The sequence below is a fragment of the Arachis hypogaea genome, chromosome 2 (assembly GCF_003086295.3).
Source record: "Arachis hypogaea cultivar Tifrunner chromosome 2, arahy.Tifrunner.gnm2.J5K5, whole genome shotgun sequence".
Lineage (NCBI taxonomy): Eukaryota > Viridiplantae > Streptophyta > Magnoliopsida > Fabales > Fabaceae > Arachis > Arachis hypogaea.
Window position 1 is genome coordinate 101,911,120 of NC_092037.1, and position 20,690 is coordinate 101,931,809.

Below are 20,690 nucleotides of genomic sequence, written 5' to 3' on the forward strand. Positions count from 1 at the left end.
GCTATCTTAAGGATTTGTTGTAGTGACAATAGCAATCTCATTATCATTTTAATTTTTTTTTTTTTTTGCGTTAGAAAAACCCAACAAAAAAATGAGTGAGAGTTAGCGTTGGATCCAAAATATCTGACGGTAAAATATTTTTGTCAAAAAAATTTTTTGTCGGATACAATCTGATAGTAATAATAATTTTCTTTGGATTTATATTGAAAATTCACCATAAATCAAACGGTAATTAGCAATTTTTTTTTGTGATTGTAAGAAAAATATATAAGTTCAAAAAAATAAATTGTATCACTAAATGCATGTCATTATGTTATTTAAGTATGTTACCGGTATTATATATCTATGTTAAAAGTTTGGTAATCATATATTTGATGTTTCACTATTTCCGAAACTTTCCTAAGTAATCATATATAGGATGCATAACACAACATGTTATTCCTCCACATCAAATAAAAAAAAGGGGAAAAAAAAGAGAAGAAAAACATGTTGTTCCTAAGTTGGTATAATTCGATGCATTTAGGGCTTTCTGTTGGTTTTCAAGCTAAGTCAATTTGTCTATAATTATGGTTGAGAAATTGATGGTGTTATTTATATATATCTTAATTAAGAGCATAGTATATAATCATTTTTTATACTAATAAGTTTGAAGGACAGGTGGGTGGATGAATATTATTTGTGATATAATCTATATACCTCCTACTTATCAGTCATTTCGGCTATAGGCTCAACCAATTACTAATGATATGATGCTTTCAAACTACTTCAAATTATATATATGCTTTAATTTGATTCAACCTTCTTTTGTTCACACATTCATTAATATTGCACTTAATTATATAAATTTAATTTCCATATATACCGTTGATATAAAAAAAAATTATATAAACAACCAATTATGTATTATCATTAGTAAAAATAAATAATTTTTAATTTTATTATTTAAAAATTCATCTAAATACATTAATCATATTGAATGAGTATCTAAAACTTAATACATCAAAATTAAACTCTAAATATATTTCAAATTCTACTAAATCAAATAGATACATACCTAGCTACCATTAATTTTATGCTTTCTCATTTAGCATAAATGAATATTAATTATTGAGGGTATTGAATTTACCTTAACATTAACAATTAGCCATGTTTAACTTTTGCAAAGTTATCCATATATATAGTTATATATGGATATGATCATCAATTAGTAAATATAAAGTATAATTAAGTGGATCCAACTTTCAATTTGTATATTTAGAATTTCAATGAATTATGTGATGCATGTTAAAATTACTAATACAAGTTGAAAAACTTAGATGATTGACACCCATATACTTAAATAAGAAAAGGTAAGTCAAACCAAAAACAATAACCAATTTAATAAATTAGTTAAACCAACTCTTTCCCATTTTTAATTAAGTACTTTGACAACAATCACAAACTTCACTTAAAGTACAATTTCAATTTTCAACACCCCCCACATCATAAAACTACTTCACCCACCCCAACAACCAGATAGAGGAAAACCCTATTCTCCCAATTTAATTAATTATATATATATATATATATATATATATATATATATATATATATATATATATATATATATAATTTCATCTAAAACCAATTAAGGATATGGCATTGTGAGAGCTGAGGGATCTTTACTAAAACACACAAACATACATACATATATGCATGCATATCCTATAGAAAAATATTAAAGAAATTGAGCTAACAAGAAGAAGAAGCAAAATTAGGGTTTGCACCAAGTTGTTGTTGTTATTAATTAGTATTAGTGAGATTGATGGGAAGTAGAATGAAGGGAGAGAAGATTTGTTGGAACATTGGTGTGTTTGTTGCACTAATGCTTGTGTTGATGAGTATGAATGAGTCAAGTAGTGGTGGTGATGAATTGAACAACAACTTCAACAACAAGTTCAAGATGAAGAACAAGGTATGTGATGAAATATATGTGGTTGGTGAGGGAGAAACACTTCACACAATAAGTGAAAAGTGTGGTGACCCTTACATTGTTGAAGAAAATCCACACATTCATGACCCTGATGATGTCTTTCCTGGCCTTGTTATCAAGATTAACCCTTTCTCTAATTCTAGATCATAGAACTACTCTATTTTCAATTATATATATGTAAATTACTTGTCTTGGTATATAGGCCTAGGATGAGCACATATATACACATACATGATTTTCTTTACCTGTTCTTTTTTTTTTTGTGACAATATACAGAACTCTTATACATGCATGAATGAATGAGAGCTTTTTAACCAATGTTCTACATTTATCAGAACTTAGTATTAAAATATCACTCTTTTAAAATTAATTATCTAAATATCACTCTTCTTTTATTATGATAATTAATTATGGTAAAAATAACTTCACGTGAATTTGATAACTGATGATCGTTAGATAAAAATTTAGTCAAATTATTTAAATTATTTAACAGCTCTCAACTATCAACTTCACGTGAAATTAATTGCACTTGAGTTTTTACCTTCTTATAATAAATTCCAACAAAATAGCACATTAGTAAAAAAAAAAAACTCATGAATGAGTCTATGTTAAATAAAGTTATTAGTTAATGATGATATAATTTAATTTGATTATGAGTGAGTCTGAACCATTTTATTTTTTGTTTTCACTCGTATTCTATCATTGGATATTATATATATTTATTTAAAAATGCTTCGTACATGCTAAAAATTGGCAACTACGTGCTTATATATATATTGATTCATATATTTTTCTACCTAAATAATTAGTCATTGGAACAATTAAATATGTAGTAGAATAATTAAATCTATAAAAGACGAATAATTAAATTTATCTGAAGCAAGCAGTATAATATATTTTTTTATAAGATGTCAAATATATATTTTTATACGCGGTGACCAATGATTAATAATCGATTTTTTGTGTACACACATAGTATGATTGATTTTTACTTTTAGTTTAATTACTACAATGATATTTAAATTAAAAGCTCATATCTATTAAATACACTAGCTAACATTATCTAGCTAGCCTCTTGAGTTTGAAGTATGAATTATATCTTACATTTTTTTCTTCATTTAAAAAAAAAAAACAAGACAATAAGGATGGAAGCAAAACCTTTTTTATGATAGAGGAAGTTATCGCTAATTTCAAAATCTTAAAATCTTAAAGCTAAGATAGAATTTTTTTTTTGGACATGGCCTAAGGCCAAAAGAAACGACCCGGCCCACATAACTAGAACTCAATCCGACCCGAATGGACTTGACCCTTTTATTGGTTAGAATGTTGGGCCGAGACATAACAAAACAAAACTACAAAATTAAAACTATTCGTGATGGGTAAGGTATTTCGGGAAAGTTGAGGATCCAACATAATAAAGAGAAATAAGGTCCAACAAAACACATTAAAAAATATAAAAGATGAATTTCATAATTCTTTGAGTAATGAAATTCAGCTATTTTGCAAAAAACAAAACATCCGCATTCCAATATTAATTAAAAAAAAAGAATAAGGTTGGGAGTCTTGTTTTTATTGTGTTTTTCGGTATATTCTTAAGTTTGGTTTTATAATGCAGCTTTTTTTTTTGGTGAATTATAAGGTACAGATGTAAGTTTACAGATGTTTTCTTTAATAGGATGAAAAAAAAATTGATAAAGGTAGGATCCACATTTTGAATAATAATAAAATAATAAAAAATAACTATAAAATAAATTTATATTCTCTCTTTATACCACCCCAATCTATATAGTAGAGTGCTTTTTTTTAAGTAGAACTTGCATTGTCAATAGCCTTGATTCCACTCATGATTTTTAGTGAGGAAGCGATTGTGACTACTTTACTTTATTCTAATGATTACATCACTATCAAAAAAATTTATTATACTTATTAATTAGTAGTCTAGAACTCTTTCAAATTTCAACCGCCTAGATCTTACTAATATGAGAGCCCTAATTAATTAACATTAGCTTAAACATACATACTTAATATAGTATCATGTCATCATGTGAAGCTTTAAATACATTTAAATTAAACATGCTTAGTATTTTTAATAGGGTTATGCTAGATAGTTAATGACTTTTTTGAACAATATGAACAACGAGTTTTAAAATTGACCCAATCTAAGTAAAACACATTACACTCCAAATTATTCACCTAAATCTTAATATTAGAATAACTATTCGCACACCTAATGAATTGAACATCCAATATATCCATTATTCATATTGTTTAATATTTTTATTGAATATTTTTTCTTTTTAATTTATTGATACACAACGGAAGAAAAGTAAAAAATTACACGTGATTTTTTTCCCATCTTGTACGGTTGTACCAAATATTCTTACAAATATAATAATTTATATGCTTTTATTTATCTCTCGGTTTAAATTTTGGGTTTTTTACTTAAATAAATTATATGGGAGTCAAAATTACCTGATTTCCCCGAAACAGATTTTGCAACGTGATTACTCTTTTTGTATTATTATATAAATCGTTTTAGGCTGCAAAGGGTTATATAAAACATGAATCATCTCACCCTAGGACGATTAATGCATGACCTTGTGAGGCAAATTAAGAGTAAATCGTGGCAGGGCTTCTTGGGTTAGAAGTAGAGTATAAATCGTCCCAAGGTAGTAGGTTTCACGTGTTTATGGGCTAAATCAAACTGGGCTGTCACAATTTATGTGTTATTGGGACCCTCTTCAGCCTGGGACGATTTATGTGTTACTTTGTAACACTAACTGGGATGGGACGATTTATGCCCAAGTTAGTAACCCTAAGGACTCAAGTACGAGTCATCTTTGTTGTTGCTGCGGCGTAAAGGGTTTAGGGAGGTTTGGGAGCCACCATTTTTTACTGGAGAGGAAGTTTGGGGGGAGAAGTGTTTTCGGGTGTGGGACCAGCTGGTGGCGGAGGTGCAACTGGTGGTGGACAGAGGCGTCTGAGTGGCACCGGTGGTGGTGGCAGTGGGCCGCCGGTGGCCGGCTGGTGGAGTTGGGGAATCTCTCCGGGGGTGATAATGGCCGCGAACGAAGGAGATATGTACCGCCTGAACGGCATTGCGCATGTTGCTGGATTTATCGATCAAGAGGTAAGTTTTTAAATTTTGTAATGTTTTTAAATTTTGGATGATATAGTATGTTGGATGATATTGTATAGGGTGAATATGCATATTAGAATATTTTTTTATTAAGACGTTGTCGGATACCATGTATAGTGATTTAGTTAGTTTTTGGTTTAGTATAAGACGTTAAACATCATTGTTCTTAATAGATTATGGAGTTCGCTCATGATAGGTTGATGGTTCTGATGGTAGAATCCCATAAAATTTTCTGATTTTACTATTGAGTTCGTACCGGACCGGACTGAACCGGACCGGACCGTACCGGACCGATTCGAGGGGAAAACTGGGCAATCGGGGATCCTGAGTCGGTCCAATATGATGATCTGACCGGATAAGGCAACCAACCGGTCGGGTGTGGTCAAACCCGGAATGAGGGGGTTTAAATTGATATCACTCGGTAAGACCGGTTCGACCGAACCGCTTGAGTTTCAATTTTTTTTAAAAATGTTGAAGTTGGATTATTAGTGAAAAATATATATTTAAATTTTAAATTTTAAAATTTTTAATATATTTTATTTTTTAATTATATAGGACCGGGTCAATCGGTTCAACCGGTGAATTTCCGGTTGAACCATTAACCCGGTGAGTTGATCGGTTCGGTTGTGACTTTTATGGTTCTTACATTATATTGGTAATGTCAATTTGAACATGAAATGTTATTATCAACATATCCATTTTGATGGCATCTGTGAGTTGGATATTTGTCTTGGACTAAGTTATTTTCTATGTGTGTGTGTTTAAGGACCCGAAATAATTATGTGCTTATGCTTGCGTATTTTCAGCCAACCCGGTGCGTTAGGAGCGTGCATCGGCAACAGAAGATGATACTGCATGATCGTATACTCCCGTACTTAGATCGTGCGAACCTATTACATGTTGCTCGGTTGAATGATTATTGGTTCAAGCTTGATGAGCCGCTGATCAGTGCTTTTGTGGAGAGATGGCATCCCGAGACACATACGTTCCACATGCCATTTGGGGAGTGTACCATAACACTACAAGATGTGGCATATCAGTTTGGCCTTCCAATTGACGGTCATGCAGTGAGTGGGTGCCTCAGCGACTTCGAGCAGTTGATGGAGGGTGGCAAACCTGCATGGGTGTGGTTTGGAAAGTTGTTTGATGAACTCCCACCGGAGGACTGCATCGATGACTTCACAGTGGGCAGATTCGGAGCAGTTCCCCCGCTGCTGCCCTCCACGTCAACCATTCTGACAAACAACTCCAGCGCGCCTAAGTCGGAAAATCTTGATTGACTGTGAAATATAACTCGCATGTCGTCATCACCCAACATCGCATACTTCCCAAACTTAACATAACCTGGCTTCAATGATATCGGAATACGAAAAAATAATTGCTTCACGCGTTTTTTACCACACTTTTCAGCCTTCTCTAATATACTACTGTGCAAATCCATCAACGTCGTTGATGGAGTTATAAACACACCTATCTGCTTTTTGCTAGAAAAAGTTACACCCTCACTTGTGTTTTCATCTATTTTTCCCCGGTGGTGCACTAAAAAGAAAATACTCTCCGCAATCTCTCACACCCTCAACATATGTCCCGTGTGACTCGTCTGTTTGAAACTCGTTTATTTATAGAGTTTCTGCCTGCATAAGTCGTGCTTGAGTCCTTAGGGTTGCTAACTTGGGCATAAATCGTCCCAGCCCAGTTAGTGTTACAAAGTAACACATAAATCATCCCAGGCTGAAGAGGGTCCCAATAACACATAAATTGTGACAGCCCAGTTTGATTTAGCCCATGAACACGTGAAACCTACTACCCTGGGACGATTTATACTCTACTTCTAACCCAAGAAGCCCTGCCACGATTTACTCTTAATTTGCCTCACAAGGTCATGCATTAATCGTCCTAAGGTGAGATGATTCATGTTTTATATAACTATTTGCAGCCTAGGACGATTTATATAATAATACAAAAAGATAATCACGTTGCAAAATCTGTTTTAGGAAAAGGTAATTTTGACTCCCATACAATTTATTTAAGTAAAAAACCCTTAAATTTTAGTGTAAATAATTTTATAATATGATATTAGAATTTCTATACCTTAACGATTTAAAGTTCGATTCATGTTATGTTTTATAGAAAAAAATATGAGACAAATAATGATATATAAAATTCTCATTCTCTTCTTTTTTTATTATTACTATAAATTTTGTATTATTAATATTAAAAAATATATATATATAGTTAACCCTCACTTGATCATATCATAAACTAAATTAGTGTGGAAAGTATATAATACATAAAAGTAATACTCATTAAATTTTATATATTTATTTATAAATATATGATGTATTATTAGCTCATTTTTATTGTATATTTTATATTTATTATGTATTTTATATTAGTAACTAATAATTTACTAACTAATTTTGTATCTACACGTAATGTAAATATAACAAGAAACAAAGGAAAAGAAAGGTGAAAAAAAAAGAGAAATTATTTGATGAGTGTATTGAAAGCGCGACAAAATCAGTTACAACCTACATTGTTATATATAGTTTTTCATTAAACAACAAACTAATATATACAAATTTTTAATTTGCCGTGAAACTATTTATCACAAAAGCTTAATATTGGGTCAGTAACTCAGTATATGAATATCTAACACGTTTTCTTAAGCGATATTTATATCTACTTGCTAATAATTAAATAATTAATTTGCTCATCATATTTATATATGTAACAATAATTTAATTAATTATAAAATTTTCATGGGATGCATGCAACTAAGTATTTGGGAGTAAAATCAGCAGTGCCCTACAACTTGAGGAAAATGATGCAAAATAATATGGAATATGGAATAAACTTTGATACCGAAACCACACCAAACATGACAACAGAAATTGATTTCTTTGAACAACTCATCAAAGACAAAGTTTACAATGCCTCAGATCTCACCAACTCTTTGGCTACGTAGCTGGAAATTACTACAAATATTACTTGGCTACACACACTAATAATAATCATTCCATTTCGGTTGAATTTAATTTTGATGTATTATCAGTGTAAAACTATTTTATATGTACATTCAATTACATAATATTATATTAATAAAAATAACTATTTTTTACATTAATTGCGTAAATAATAACCATTTAAGAGAATAATCGTGATTGTGTATTTTACATCATCCGTGTATTGAAATTGAACTCTAAATATGATATTTTAATATATATATCACACGTGCAACAGTCAACACATATAATTAATATATAATTTATTTTTTTCGAGAAAACAAGGTTGTTGTTTCAGTATATCAATTTTTTTTGGGAATTAATAACCAGGATATTTAAATTATGAGAGAAGAATAATAATGTTGGCGTAGCTAGCAATATAATAGAACTAATTTTGACATACATTAAATTAATTAGAAAAAGAAAGATGCCTTGTAAGACTGGGCTGGAACAAAATGTGAACCTAGTTTTTGGATTTTCATTAATGATGAATTTTTTTTGTACTGCTCATCTTGTTTGAAAGTGCTTGGACTTGTGCATGCTATTATTATTGGAATCATATCACATATAACTAATTATTAATATTAAGCATATAATAAAATATTTTCTTCAAATTACCTAAAAAAAATATTTTTCTTCACGGTCTTCTTTTTGAATGTACTCCATTAAATTTATATTTTTATCCAATTGTATCATCATGTGAAGCCACAATTAGTTATAATTATTTTTCTTTTTTTTTGTTTTTTCTTTCATCTCTTTAGTCAACAAATAAAATAGTTATATTATTCCATTGCAATTTGGTGATTTACTTTTGTTAAATACTACTAGTGCTTACACTACAATCGGTCTAACAAATTGCGGCGATTTTAGAGAAATTTAGCGACAGTTAATATAAAACTGCTGTTATATAAAATGAATTTGGCAACATTTGTTATTTTCCGTCACAACAACCGCTGCCAAACAGGATTTAATTAGTTAGGTAGTTATTAAAAACCGTCACAAATAAACTGCCCGCATATGCTAGAATTGGTGTAGTGTATGATAGGTAAATAATTTTTTTTCTAACTTTATACTCTTATATTTATTTAATTATATTCATGTGTAGAGTATACTACCATTAATTCACTCAGCGGTTGATCAATTTAATCCGAATCCACAAATTGGGAGTGCAAAAAATTGTTGTTGGTCTTACAACCAATTGTGTGCCTTACCCTAATGACATCCCAATCCTCATTCCAACAATGCAATGACACAATCAAGTTCCTTGTGAATTTACAAATTAAACGGGTCAACTAGTATAATTTACGAACTTAAACTAACCGAATTTGGGTTATTAACAAGGGAGATGTTCCAGTAAAGATATTTACGTGTCACATTATTATTAGATGTATTAATGAATTTGTTATTTTTTAATTTCTTAAAAAATTAGAATAAAACCGATTTATTTTATAACAATAACAATAAATCCAAATTTTTTTTAGGAATTTAATTATATTTTTAAATTTTTAGGGATTTAAATGTCTAAAAAACAAAAAGTCAGGATATAATTGTCTTTTTATCAAAAAATTTAAAGATATTCGGTTTAAATGGTATAATTCGATCAAATCAAATCGGGTCTAATAATTATAATACAGATAATTGGGTTTATTATTGTTGCTATAATAAATCGTTTTTGTTTTGGTTTATAATAAAAAATAAATTATTAACCAGTTTAATAAGGATATCTAATAATAACATGACATGTATGAACGTCTTTAAAAAAAGATATTTTTAGTGTCTTTATTAAAGTGGTATCTTAATGACAATGCTTATTATTAGTTTAGTACGTGAATAATGTTTATTAGAATAAGCCGGCAAAATGTACTTTTAAAATGATTAAGAATTATATATACACCATCTATTCATTCTATTGGTAGAAAAACAAATATTCAGGACAAGTACTTTAGTTTTCTTTCTTTTTCTTTATAAGTTAGTTGGAATTTGAGAATGAAAGTAGCTCAGAAAAATTGTTTATTTATTTTGTTGTGTTATTATATATTAGTGTGGGGTTTGAATAATCGACCAATTCATTTATTTAATTTGGTTAAAAACTACACAAAAGAGAAATGACAATATTTCCTTCTAAAAGAGATTCTCAATAAGAGATAGGCCACAAATAACAATCATATGGCGTATATATATAAAAAAAAAAAAAAATACCCGACCAGAACAAAAAAACAAGATAAAATCCAGAACCAAATATGTTGACCTTAAAAAATAGCAAATAACTAACTCATGCGATCGACAATGAAGTATTTGGGAATTAATTAACCAGAGTAACATGAAAATAACTAATTAACTTTATTTCTCATATATAATATAATATTATTTCCTAATTCAAACTTGTAATAAATACCTCTGGATAGCGCAGCCCTTATTTAGTTATATAACTTAATAAAAAGCGCTTATTTAATATAAATTCAATATATAATATAATCCTGCAAAAGTCAACTAACAAGCATAACTGCGGATACCCAAAATAAATAAATAAATAAAATGTTTTTGAAATTATTTTAAAAAGTCAATTCATATATTATAAGTTGTCTTATATTATATAACTTGTTAGAAATATTTTGTACATCTAAGTAATTTTGGCATCCAAGTTAATCCAAGCAATTTTAGGTCACGCGTATTTTGCTGTTTTCTTCTTTTCTCATATTTCTTTCTCTTCTTCTTCTCACGTTCGTTTATGCACGAAGCGTCTTCTTCTTCGCATTCCTCCTCCTCCTCCTCATTCTCCTCCTTCTTTTTCGCGTTCCTTCTTCTTCAAGTGTTTTCTCCTTTTCGCCATTCTTTTGTTGTTGTTGTTGCTGTATTTTTTGTCTTTTCTTCCTTCTCTCTCTGATGAAGAAGCAGTAGAAGGTGAGGAGGAAGAGTTTTGAATTGTGCAGAACAGAAATAAACCGAACATGTTATTATAGTGAAATAATTATATAATAATAAATGAATGAAACATTATCCATATATAAATTCAAATTCGAATAGCTTTCTGCATAATGAACCAAACACGTACTCATGGTGAAACAATTGTATAGTACTGAATGAACGAAACATAATCCATTATATAAAATCAAATTCAAACAACTTTGGTGAAATAATTGTATAGTAGTACTAAATGAACGAAACATAATCTATTATATAAAATCAAATTCAAAACACCTCTGTCTATGATTTAGAGATTATCAATTCAATTCAGATTTAGAACACATACATCCATTCAATTCAATTTAATTTAGCAATTGTTGGTGATGACAATAACGAAAGAGGAGGAGAAGAAGAAGAATAAGAAGGAGGTGGAGGTGGAGGTATACGTGAATTTGAAAGAAGAAGAAGATAGCATATACGTGTATTTAAAAGAAAAAGAAGAAGAAGCGCGGGAGAGGAGAAGGAGATAAAGCGCGTGTAATGACGTTCTTTTAATGAGAGTGGTTTTTATTGGTGCTGAACCTACTTGAATAAAACTTCAGATGAAAAAATACTTGGATGCGTAGCATAGTCCAACTTGTTATATCTTTTATAATTACATAAATTTTGTATAGATTTTTTTCTCTTGTTATTTCATTTATTTTTATTATATCAATTTTTTTATAATTAATAAAAATTAAACTTTAAATATTTAAATAATTAATTCTTTGATATTATGTTATTAATTTTTTTATTTTAAAAATTTAAATTAATAAAAAATATAAATGATTATATATTAGTTACGCGTTTATCATATAATAATCACCAATCTAAAATCCATGAACATTAAAATGATGACTTGTTCTATACAGGGTATGCCATTGATGACCACAAAACGCAGCCCTAATTTTAATTTGAAGCACATGTTCCGCGTAGTATAGCTTAGCTTTATCCATATATTTATCGACATTTTGAATGTTCAGTTGCCTTGCTTACGTGGCATTGGAGATAGTTAATTAATGAGCATCAAATATTACATTCCTTTTCAATTCAACGATTACAGTGTACTTTAATTTTTACCCTTGACTTTCTCCTTCTATCTATATGAAAAACTTTTAAATTTTAAGGGTACTGGTATATTAATATTTTAATCATTTTTATTTGTTAATCTTAATTATATAAAATATAATATATATAACTAAAATTAATAATTAAAAATTATTAAAATATTAATATATTAGTATATTTAAAATTTTTTATTTATATATTATTATTTTTTAGTAAAAATTTTTTAATTAAATATTAATTTTTTTAGAGAAAATACACAAGTTACACTTTTTTTAAGCTTAAGAAAAAAAATTTATTTAAAATTTTCATAATTAAAAAAAAAATTTTTAGAAAATCAATTATTAAATTTAACTGTATAAAATATATATTAAAAATAAATTAAATTATACATGTATTTATATACATACAATACATGATAACTAATTTTGATAACTAATTTTAGTCGGTATATAAATAATATTTTTAATTTTTTTTATTATTATTTTTTTCTAATTGGTGGTCATAATGGACTAGGCCATGCTTTTAGACTATTCTTCCCCTTTATTTTCCTTCCGTGTTTAAACTTTAAACCATATAGCTCAACGACAAATTTAAACACATTATTCTTATTAAAATATTGAATTGGCGTTGTCAATTGTCATCATTAATTATATGTTATAACATTTTCATTCTCGTCACTATAAAAACCCATGTCTCCATGCTTCAATTCATCAAGCCACTATAAGCTCATTCCTCCTTTCTCTCTCAACAAACATATATAATCATCATTCCTTCTAAATATATATAATTCTAACTTCATTAATTAAAAAGTAGCATTGGAACCAACCCTACTCTTAGCTTCTTCATATTCAATTCATTCATCATGGAGTTACCCAAGCAACTCTTTTTCTTCTTCCTCACACTTATATTTCTCTCAGGTACGATTATTTTTTTTTATCGAAACTATTTACATCCTTTATAATAAGGTGGAAATTCAGGTGCAGTCGACTTCATGTAAAGTTAATAATTGAAAGTCGTTAGATGATTTAACTGATTTGACTAACAGCTATCAATTTCACATGAAGTCGACTACATCTGAGTTTCCATCTTATAATAAATACTGTTTTGATATTAATATTTTCTTGTCAACTAAATATGCATTTTTTGTTTTATTAATTAAAAAATAATTTAAATACATAATTAATTAGTAACAATCATATTTTTATACAGGTATCAAAAGTATTATTATTATTATTATTATTATTATTATTATTATTATTATTATTATTATTATTATTATTATTATTATTATTATTATTATTATTATCTAGAGACCAGTATTACTTTTTTTTTGTCTAAATTAATAAAAAAAGACTTAATTATTTTTGTATAGAAAGAGTAACACTTGAATGAATGATAAGTAGATTATATATTTATGACTTGGTTTCATCATTTCATGTATTAATTATGCTTGACTAGTTCATGAAGAACTCATCAACAGATAAAATTAATAATAGAGTTTTAATTATTAAGTATTATTGATTAATTATGATAGGACATATAGGGTTGCAAGCTGAGGCAAGGGTGCGACATTATGGTCCAACAAAGTTGTTTGTTTTCGGAGATTCATATGTTGATGCTGGGAACACAAGAAAAGATCAACCGGGTTCATGGAAACAGCCTTATGGCATCACCTTTCCCGGTAAACCCGCCGGAAGATTCTCCGACGGCAGAGTTTTCTCCGATTACATTGGTAAGTACCGTACTTACTATTACAAATTTGACTAATTAATTAAGTTATCAAAAATGATTTAGAGTGACTAGAAATTTGAAATATATATATTATTTCTTCACTTTAATTTTGTTTGAAGAACTATGATTGTCTCGTATCAACGAGTTATAGTTTAAATGTCATACTCTTTTTATACTTTTTAAAAATTGCGGGTTCGAGTTATCTATTTATAAAAAAAACTATGATGGTCTCTTTATATATATATAAGAATCTATTCGATTTAATATTAATGTACTATCTATTTTATAAATATTCATGTTTATTTTTTGATATAAAAATGGTATATTACAAGTTTTTTATTCGTTCAAGAATAAATTTTTTAAATAATTTATAAAAATAAAAAATTGCTTACTTTTATAAGTTAGTGTTTTGAAATTAAAGCAAATCTATTTTATTGCTTACTTTTATAAGTTAGTGTTTTGAAATTAAAGCAAATCTATTTTATCTCAATTTTAATAAGTTAAATTCATAACAATTGAAAAGAAAGATAAATTTATCTAATATTTAATTTTAATTTATTTCGTGATCTAAGTAGTTTTCAAATTCAAATTTTTATTAATTTAATTTAAAATTTAATCTTAAATTAATAAAAATTATTTGAAGCACAATTTCTCTTACTAATACAAAAAGTATATATAAACTAATTTTATATTATATCCTTAATTACTTTGCTTACTTAATCAAGGAAAGTGATGCTTTTTGGAATTTAGATGCGTTGGTTTAACTGCTTGTATATTAGTTCTCATTACTAATAATTAAAGTTAATGAAATATTAAAATGGTGGGGTTGGTGATAATATTGGTATATTTCTGTGCTGGCTTGTTACTTTTTCTTTCTTGTGATATTGTCTATAAGATTTTATGCATCTGTAGCATGATTTTTGTGAAGTTCTCTTTTGCTAATAAAATTTTAAATTATCATTTTCAAAAAAGGAAAATTAAAAGAATTAAATATTCATGTAATAATGTTTCACGTTTTGATCTGTCCTAGATCACATGCAATATAATATATAATATTGTTCCTGAATGCATATTCACTTTTAATTAATTAATCTCAATTCTCACGTGGTATCAACTATCAACTATTGATCAGGTTTTTAACACCATACTTCTCTCTTTATATTTCTACCATCACTACAAAAAATATTAGAATAGCAAAAGATTTTAACGACCAAAAAATTTAGTTGTTAATAGCGACTAATTTAGTGATTGGTATAAAATTTTTAAAATAAAAAAATATTAATTACTAAATCAATAACTAAATTACATTTAGCGACCGATCGTAAAAAAAAGCATTACCGTTATATAATGTCAGCTCTATTAAATTTTTTTAATGAGCTTAAATAATATTTTTTATTTTTTTATTAAAATTTGATCTTTGTTTTTTTCAAAAAAAAAAAATGAAAAATTTGTACAAATTCCAAAAACATATTATTATAACACTATTTTTTATGCTAAATTTTGTTTTTGAGATCAACGAGAATCGAAATCTAGACCTTTCTATCATACAAATTTTAATAATATATCTTAAAATTATTTTTTTTTAAAAATGTAAACTAATAAAAAATATATGAATAATTATGTTTCTAATAATTTATTCTATATATCCTATTCTAGCCTTTACCGATTATTAATAATTTTTAATTAATTCATTTTTTTATGTATATGCAGCCAAGTATTTGGGGTTGAAATCACCAGTGCCATACAACTTGAGAAAAATGATGCCAAATAATTTGAAATATGGAATGAATTTTGCTTATGGTGGCACAGGTGTCTTCAACACAACATCTAAAAATCCAAATATGACAATCCAAATTGATTTCTTTGAAAAACTCATCAAAGAAAATGTGTACACTGCCTCTGATCTCAGCAACTCCATTGCATATGTCTCTGTTGCTGGAAATGACTACAATTATTACCTTACCATAAATGGCTCTATCCAGGTAATTAATTAAATTAACTAGATATTCTTTTTTTAATTTGTGTGGAAACTTTATGTTTATATAATAATAGGGGTAAATCTGTAATTTAAATTTGGTCTTTATATATACTTCACCAAAACTTATTATCTCTTGACTCTTACAATAAACCTAGACTTTTGACAATCAAATTAAATATTGAATAAATAAAAACTCTGATCTATAATAATTCAATTAGCTTAATTAAGTGATTAAATTTATAAATAATTAAACCATATATATATGGTTATAAAAAAAAAAACAGATTTTGGTTATTAAAAAGTACTAGTATTATATGTGGTCCCAAATTTGTTAGAATTTCTAGCTTACCCACTTCTATCAAACAAGTACCATACTTGAATATCTAAGGCTAAAAAATAATAAAGTATAATATAATAGATTTCCATAGTCATTCCTAGATATGATGACACTTGCTACTATGCCAAGCATATATAAAATATTTTTAAAAAAAAAATGAAGAATGTAACATCGTTCTAATTAATAAATTTTTTCAACAAATTTTTGTCCATTCAAGCAAACAAAAAAAAATTTTATAAACAGTGATATATATTCAATTATGGCCTACCACAAAATAAACTAGTTGTTTTTAGATGATTGATATAAAATTCAAGCATTCAACCACTTTTACTTATGTATAACATGTATTAATTGATGAATATTAGATATTAGAAATTTAAACTCTTTTAAGACTTGATTAGTGTTCTAAACAATACTAAAAATCAGATGAATTTTGGGATAAAATTAAGATAAATTTTGAATGAATTAAAGATAGATATTTTATTTTAAATAAAATTTGGATAATTTTTTTCTATTTCAAAAGTTTTTGTTGTTAATTTATATTTTATCTAAAATTTTGTTCGAAATCCTTTTTGCCAAACAATTTTTCGATAATTTTTTAGTATACATTTATTTATCAAGTTTTTACTTATTATGATATATTTTAGACGAATTTTAGACAAATCAATCTTATTTTCTTTATTTTTTTTGCGACGGTAATTGAAGATAAATAAATTTTATTATTGACTTCTTACTATTTTTAATTTTTTTTAGGGTTTTCCATCATTCATTGCCTCAGTGATTAATCAAACTACCAAAGACCTAATCCGAATCAAGAACTTGGGAGTGAAAAAAGTTGCAATTGGTGGCCTACAACCACTTGGATGCCTCCCTCTAATCACATCAACATCTTCATTCCAAAAATGCAATGAAACCTTCAACAACCTTGTTGCTATCCACAACAACCTCTTGAACCAATCCATAACCGAACTGAAACAAAGTTACAAGGGTGGTTTCTTAATCATTGACCTCTTTGACTCTTTTACCTCAGTCCTTAACCACCCTAAAACCTACAACCTTCACAATGAGTTAATCCCATGTTGCTTAGGAACAAGCCAAGGTTTTACTTGTGGAGATGTTGATAACAACAATGTGAAGAAGTATAAGGTTTGTGAAAACCCTAAAACAGCTTTCTTTTGGGACCTTTTTCACCCTACACAAGCTGGTTGGCATGTGGTTTATAACAAGTTACAAAACATGAATGCTCTTTCTCAACTTCGGAACTAGACGAAAGGAATTGAGTTGTTGAATCTAAATATATCAATTTTTTTTAGTTGTTTTGTTATTTATTAGTTAATTGAAAAATGTTTGATTCTTGTATCGTTAAGAGAAAATTAAAGAGTATCTGTCACTTTAACCGATTTGTTAATGTATTGAATTTTTTTTTTTTTTGCTTTTATGTATTAAAAGCTTTATGAATAAAATTATTCATACAAAATGACCCATGTCTAACTATTAATTTTTTTGGTTCAAAAGATGATACACAGATTTTTTTTTGGTCGGACATGTATATAAATTGGAACGGTTGATCCACAATATATAAATTGGGTCTACTAATTTTGTTATGCTGCCCAATTTATAGATAGACTAGCTAGTGGAGTTGGGCTAATAACAACCATGAGCTAAACTATGATGGAACATAATAGTAATAAAACCCTAAATGGCTTTTTACCAAAAAAATAAAACCTAAATGGCTTTATCCAAAATAAATAAATAAATAAATAAAAACTTAAATGGAACTAACCAACTTAGTTTGGTCGAGTGATGATGTTTGGGGTTTAGATTTTATCTTGTACATACAATAACGTATTGATCAGCAACAGACTTTTTAATAGAACTCATATTCACGGTGGATTAATCTTTGATCTGCATAGTTGAGGGATACCGTGACAACTAATAATAATAATAAAAAAATCTAATTAAAATTCATTGGTCAGGAACAAACCCTTAAATAAAATTCTAATTCACAACAGATTAGTCATTAACCTATCGACCGACTGAAAGATACAATAAAATTAAACAAAAACAAAAAAAACCTAAAATATATACTTAATATACTGAACCCGGAATTAAAATTTTCGAAACTTGACAAAGCCAAATATATAGTAGATGAAATCTCCCTTAAAATGTTGTGTGTATGATGAGTATGTAGTGTGGGCGAGTTTCTGACGTTGCAATGCTTAAAATTAGAACTGTCTAATCTATGTAAAAAAATAAATAAATAAATAAAACATTCAAACTTACCGAAAAAATACAAACATGGTGCCTTCAAAAGTTGACTGAGAGTGGTTATGACTCACTTTGGAGGGTGACATTCCAACTTATGATATCCTTATTAGGTTCAAGGACGATTTTTCAGTTGATCTTAATTCTTAGCCATGCCCTTATTTCCCTCTCAAAAAAGAAGAAAAAACATGTAAGACCATGGTGTCGATTTGGTAATACTTAATTATTTATTAGAAAGATATTTTTATTTTTTAAAATACAAGTTAATATTTTATATTCGATAAATCCATGAAGATACTTTTATATCTGGTTTATTTATACTTTTTTAAATTTAAAAAAATTATTATAATTTTATATTTTAATAAATGTTTTAATTATAAATTAGATTTTATTAAACACTATTAATGTAATTAATATTTATTAAAGAATTTATGTTATTTTACTAGATATAACTACTACGTTTTTTTTTTAAAAAATTAAAAAGTAAAAAGATAAAGAAATAATATTAAAGAGCGACAAGAATACTAGGTCATTAATCATGATTAGTAAATTTCTACCCATTAACATTTAAAACATTGATAAATCAACTATATATATCGCTATGAAAAACGAGTGAACAATTATTTTTACCTATGAAATTCAAAATGCTAAAAAAAACATATCCATTAATAAAATTAATATTTAGATATTAATAAAAAATAGGGTAAAAAACCCAAATAAACCAAGCTGAGAATTTTTTTACCCAAATCAGCCAAAATGAAAATTTTTTCAGTAATCAACCAATGACCATTTAAATGTAATTCGAATCAACATGATTCGAATTTGAATTGCATGTAATTCGAATCATATAGATTCGAATTACTCACTGACATTCAAAGCAACATAATTCGAATTCAGCTAATTCGAATTAGGCAGCAACATGTAATTCGAATCAAGTTGATTCGAACTACTTTCATGCATGCCATTCAACGTAATTCGAAGTGGATTAATTCGAACTACACCTGAATATTTTTTTAAAATTTTTTTAATAAATTTATTTAAATTATACCAAAAAAATATTTTATTATATACAAAATAATTTAAAAAAATGGCTTAAAAGATGTTAGGAGTACTATAAAAATTTGTAATGTCCTAATGACTTAAGATATTAAAGAAATACTCTACATAGTCAACAATAATTTAAAAATTAAAATAAATATAGTTATAACCAGTATTTACCTAAATTACTAGAATATTACAAACTTTTATAGTATTTCTAACATTTTTTAAGTCATTTTTTTAATTGTTTTGCATAGAAAATAGCTTAAAATGGCTTAAAATGCCCTTTATTCTATGGAAAACAATTTTTAAAAAGATGGCTTAAAAAATGTTAGGATTACTATAAAAGTTTGTAATGTCCTAATGACTTAGGACATTAAAAAAATACTCTACATAGTCAATAATAATTTAAAAATTAAAATAAATATAGTTATAATCCGTATTTACCTAAAATACTAGAATATTACAAACTTTTATAATACTCCTAACATTTTTTAAGCCATTTTATTTTAAATTATTTTGCATAGAAAATAGCTTAAAATAGCTTAAAATGGCTTAAAATGCCCTTTATTTTATGCGAAACAATTTTTAAAAAAATGGCTTAAAAAATATTATGAGTACTATAAAAATTTGTAATGTCCTAATGACTTAGAACATTAAAGAAATACTCTACATAGTCAATAATAATTTAAAAATTAAAATAAATATAATTATAACCAGTATTTATCTAAATTATTAGAATATTACAAATTTTTATAATATTCCTAACATTTTTTAAGCCTTTTTTTAAATTATTTTGCATAGAACAAAGGGCATTTTAAGCCATTTTAAGCCATTTTCTATGCAAAACAATTTTAAAAAAATGGCTTAAAAAAATATTAGTAGTACTATAAAAGTTTGTAATATTCTAGTATTTTAGGTAAATACGGGTTATAACTATATTTATTTTAATTTTTAAATTATTGTTGACTATGTAGAGTATTTCTTTAATATCCTAAGTCATTAGGACATTACAAACTTTTATAGTACTCTTAACATTTTTTAAGTCATTTTTTTAAAAATTGTTTTCCATAGAACAAAGGGTATTTTAAGCCATTTTCTATGCAAAACAATTTTAAAAAAATGGCTTAAAAAATATTAAGAGTACTATAAAAGTTTGTAATATTCTTGTAATTTAGGTAAATACTGGTTATAACTATATTTATTTTAATTTT

The 20,690-nt window shown here is 27.1% G+C and overlaps 2 protein-coding genes across 3 annotated transcripts; both read left to right on the plus strand.

Moving 5' to 3' along the window:
- Positions 1-1,804: 1,804 nt before the first annotated feature.
- LOC112729990 (uncharacterized) lies at positions 1,805-2,122 on the plus strand. Its single transcript, XM_025780117.1, has one exon. It carries the CDS (start codon positions 1,805-1,807, stop codon positions 2,120-2,122), a length of 318 nt encoding a protein of 105 aa, XP_025635902.1.
- Positions 2,123-12,833: 10,711 nt separating this feature from the next.
- Positions 12,834-17,658, plus strand: LOC112758718 (GDSL esterase/lipase At5g03610-like). Of its 2 annotated transcripts, none has more exons than XM_025807451.3 (4): positions 12,834-13,044; positions 13,662-13,859; positions 15,569-15,840; positions 16,927-17,658. In XM_025807451.3, exons 1-4 carry the CDS (start codon positions 12,990-12,992, stop codon positions 17,437-17,439), a joined length of 1,038 nt encoding a protein of 345 aa, XP_025663236.1. In that variant the 5' UTR covers positions 12,834-12,989; the 3' UTR covers positions 17,440-17,658. The 2 variants fall into 2 exon arrangements, with proteins under 2 accessions (XP_025663236.1, XP_025663241.1); XM_025807456.3 differs by having other exon boundaries at positions 13,671-13,859.
- Positions 17,659-20,690: the final 3,032 nt, after the last annotated feature.

Excerpts from the sequence above, each read along its gene's own strand:
- LOC112729990 (XM_025780117.1), top strand. The coding sequence starts at position 1,805 with ATGGGAAGTAGAATGAAGGGAGAGAAGATTTGTTGGAACATTGGTGTG.
- LOC112758718 (XM_025807451.3), top strand. The coding sequence starts at position 12,990 with ATGGAGTTACCCAAGCAACTCTTTTTCTTCTTCCTCACACTTATATTT. Across the intron at positions 13,045-13,661 it reads CACACTTATATTTCTCTCAG|GACATATAGGGTTGCAAGCT; the intron begins GTACGATTATTT and ends TAATTATGATAG. Across the intron at positions 13,860-15,568 it reads AGTTTTCTCCGATTACATTG|CCAAGTATTTGGGGTTGAAA; the intron begins GTAAGTACCGTA and ends ATGTATATGCAG.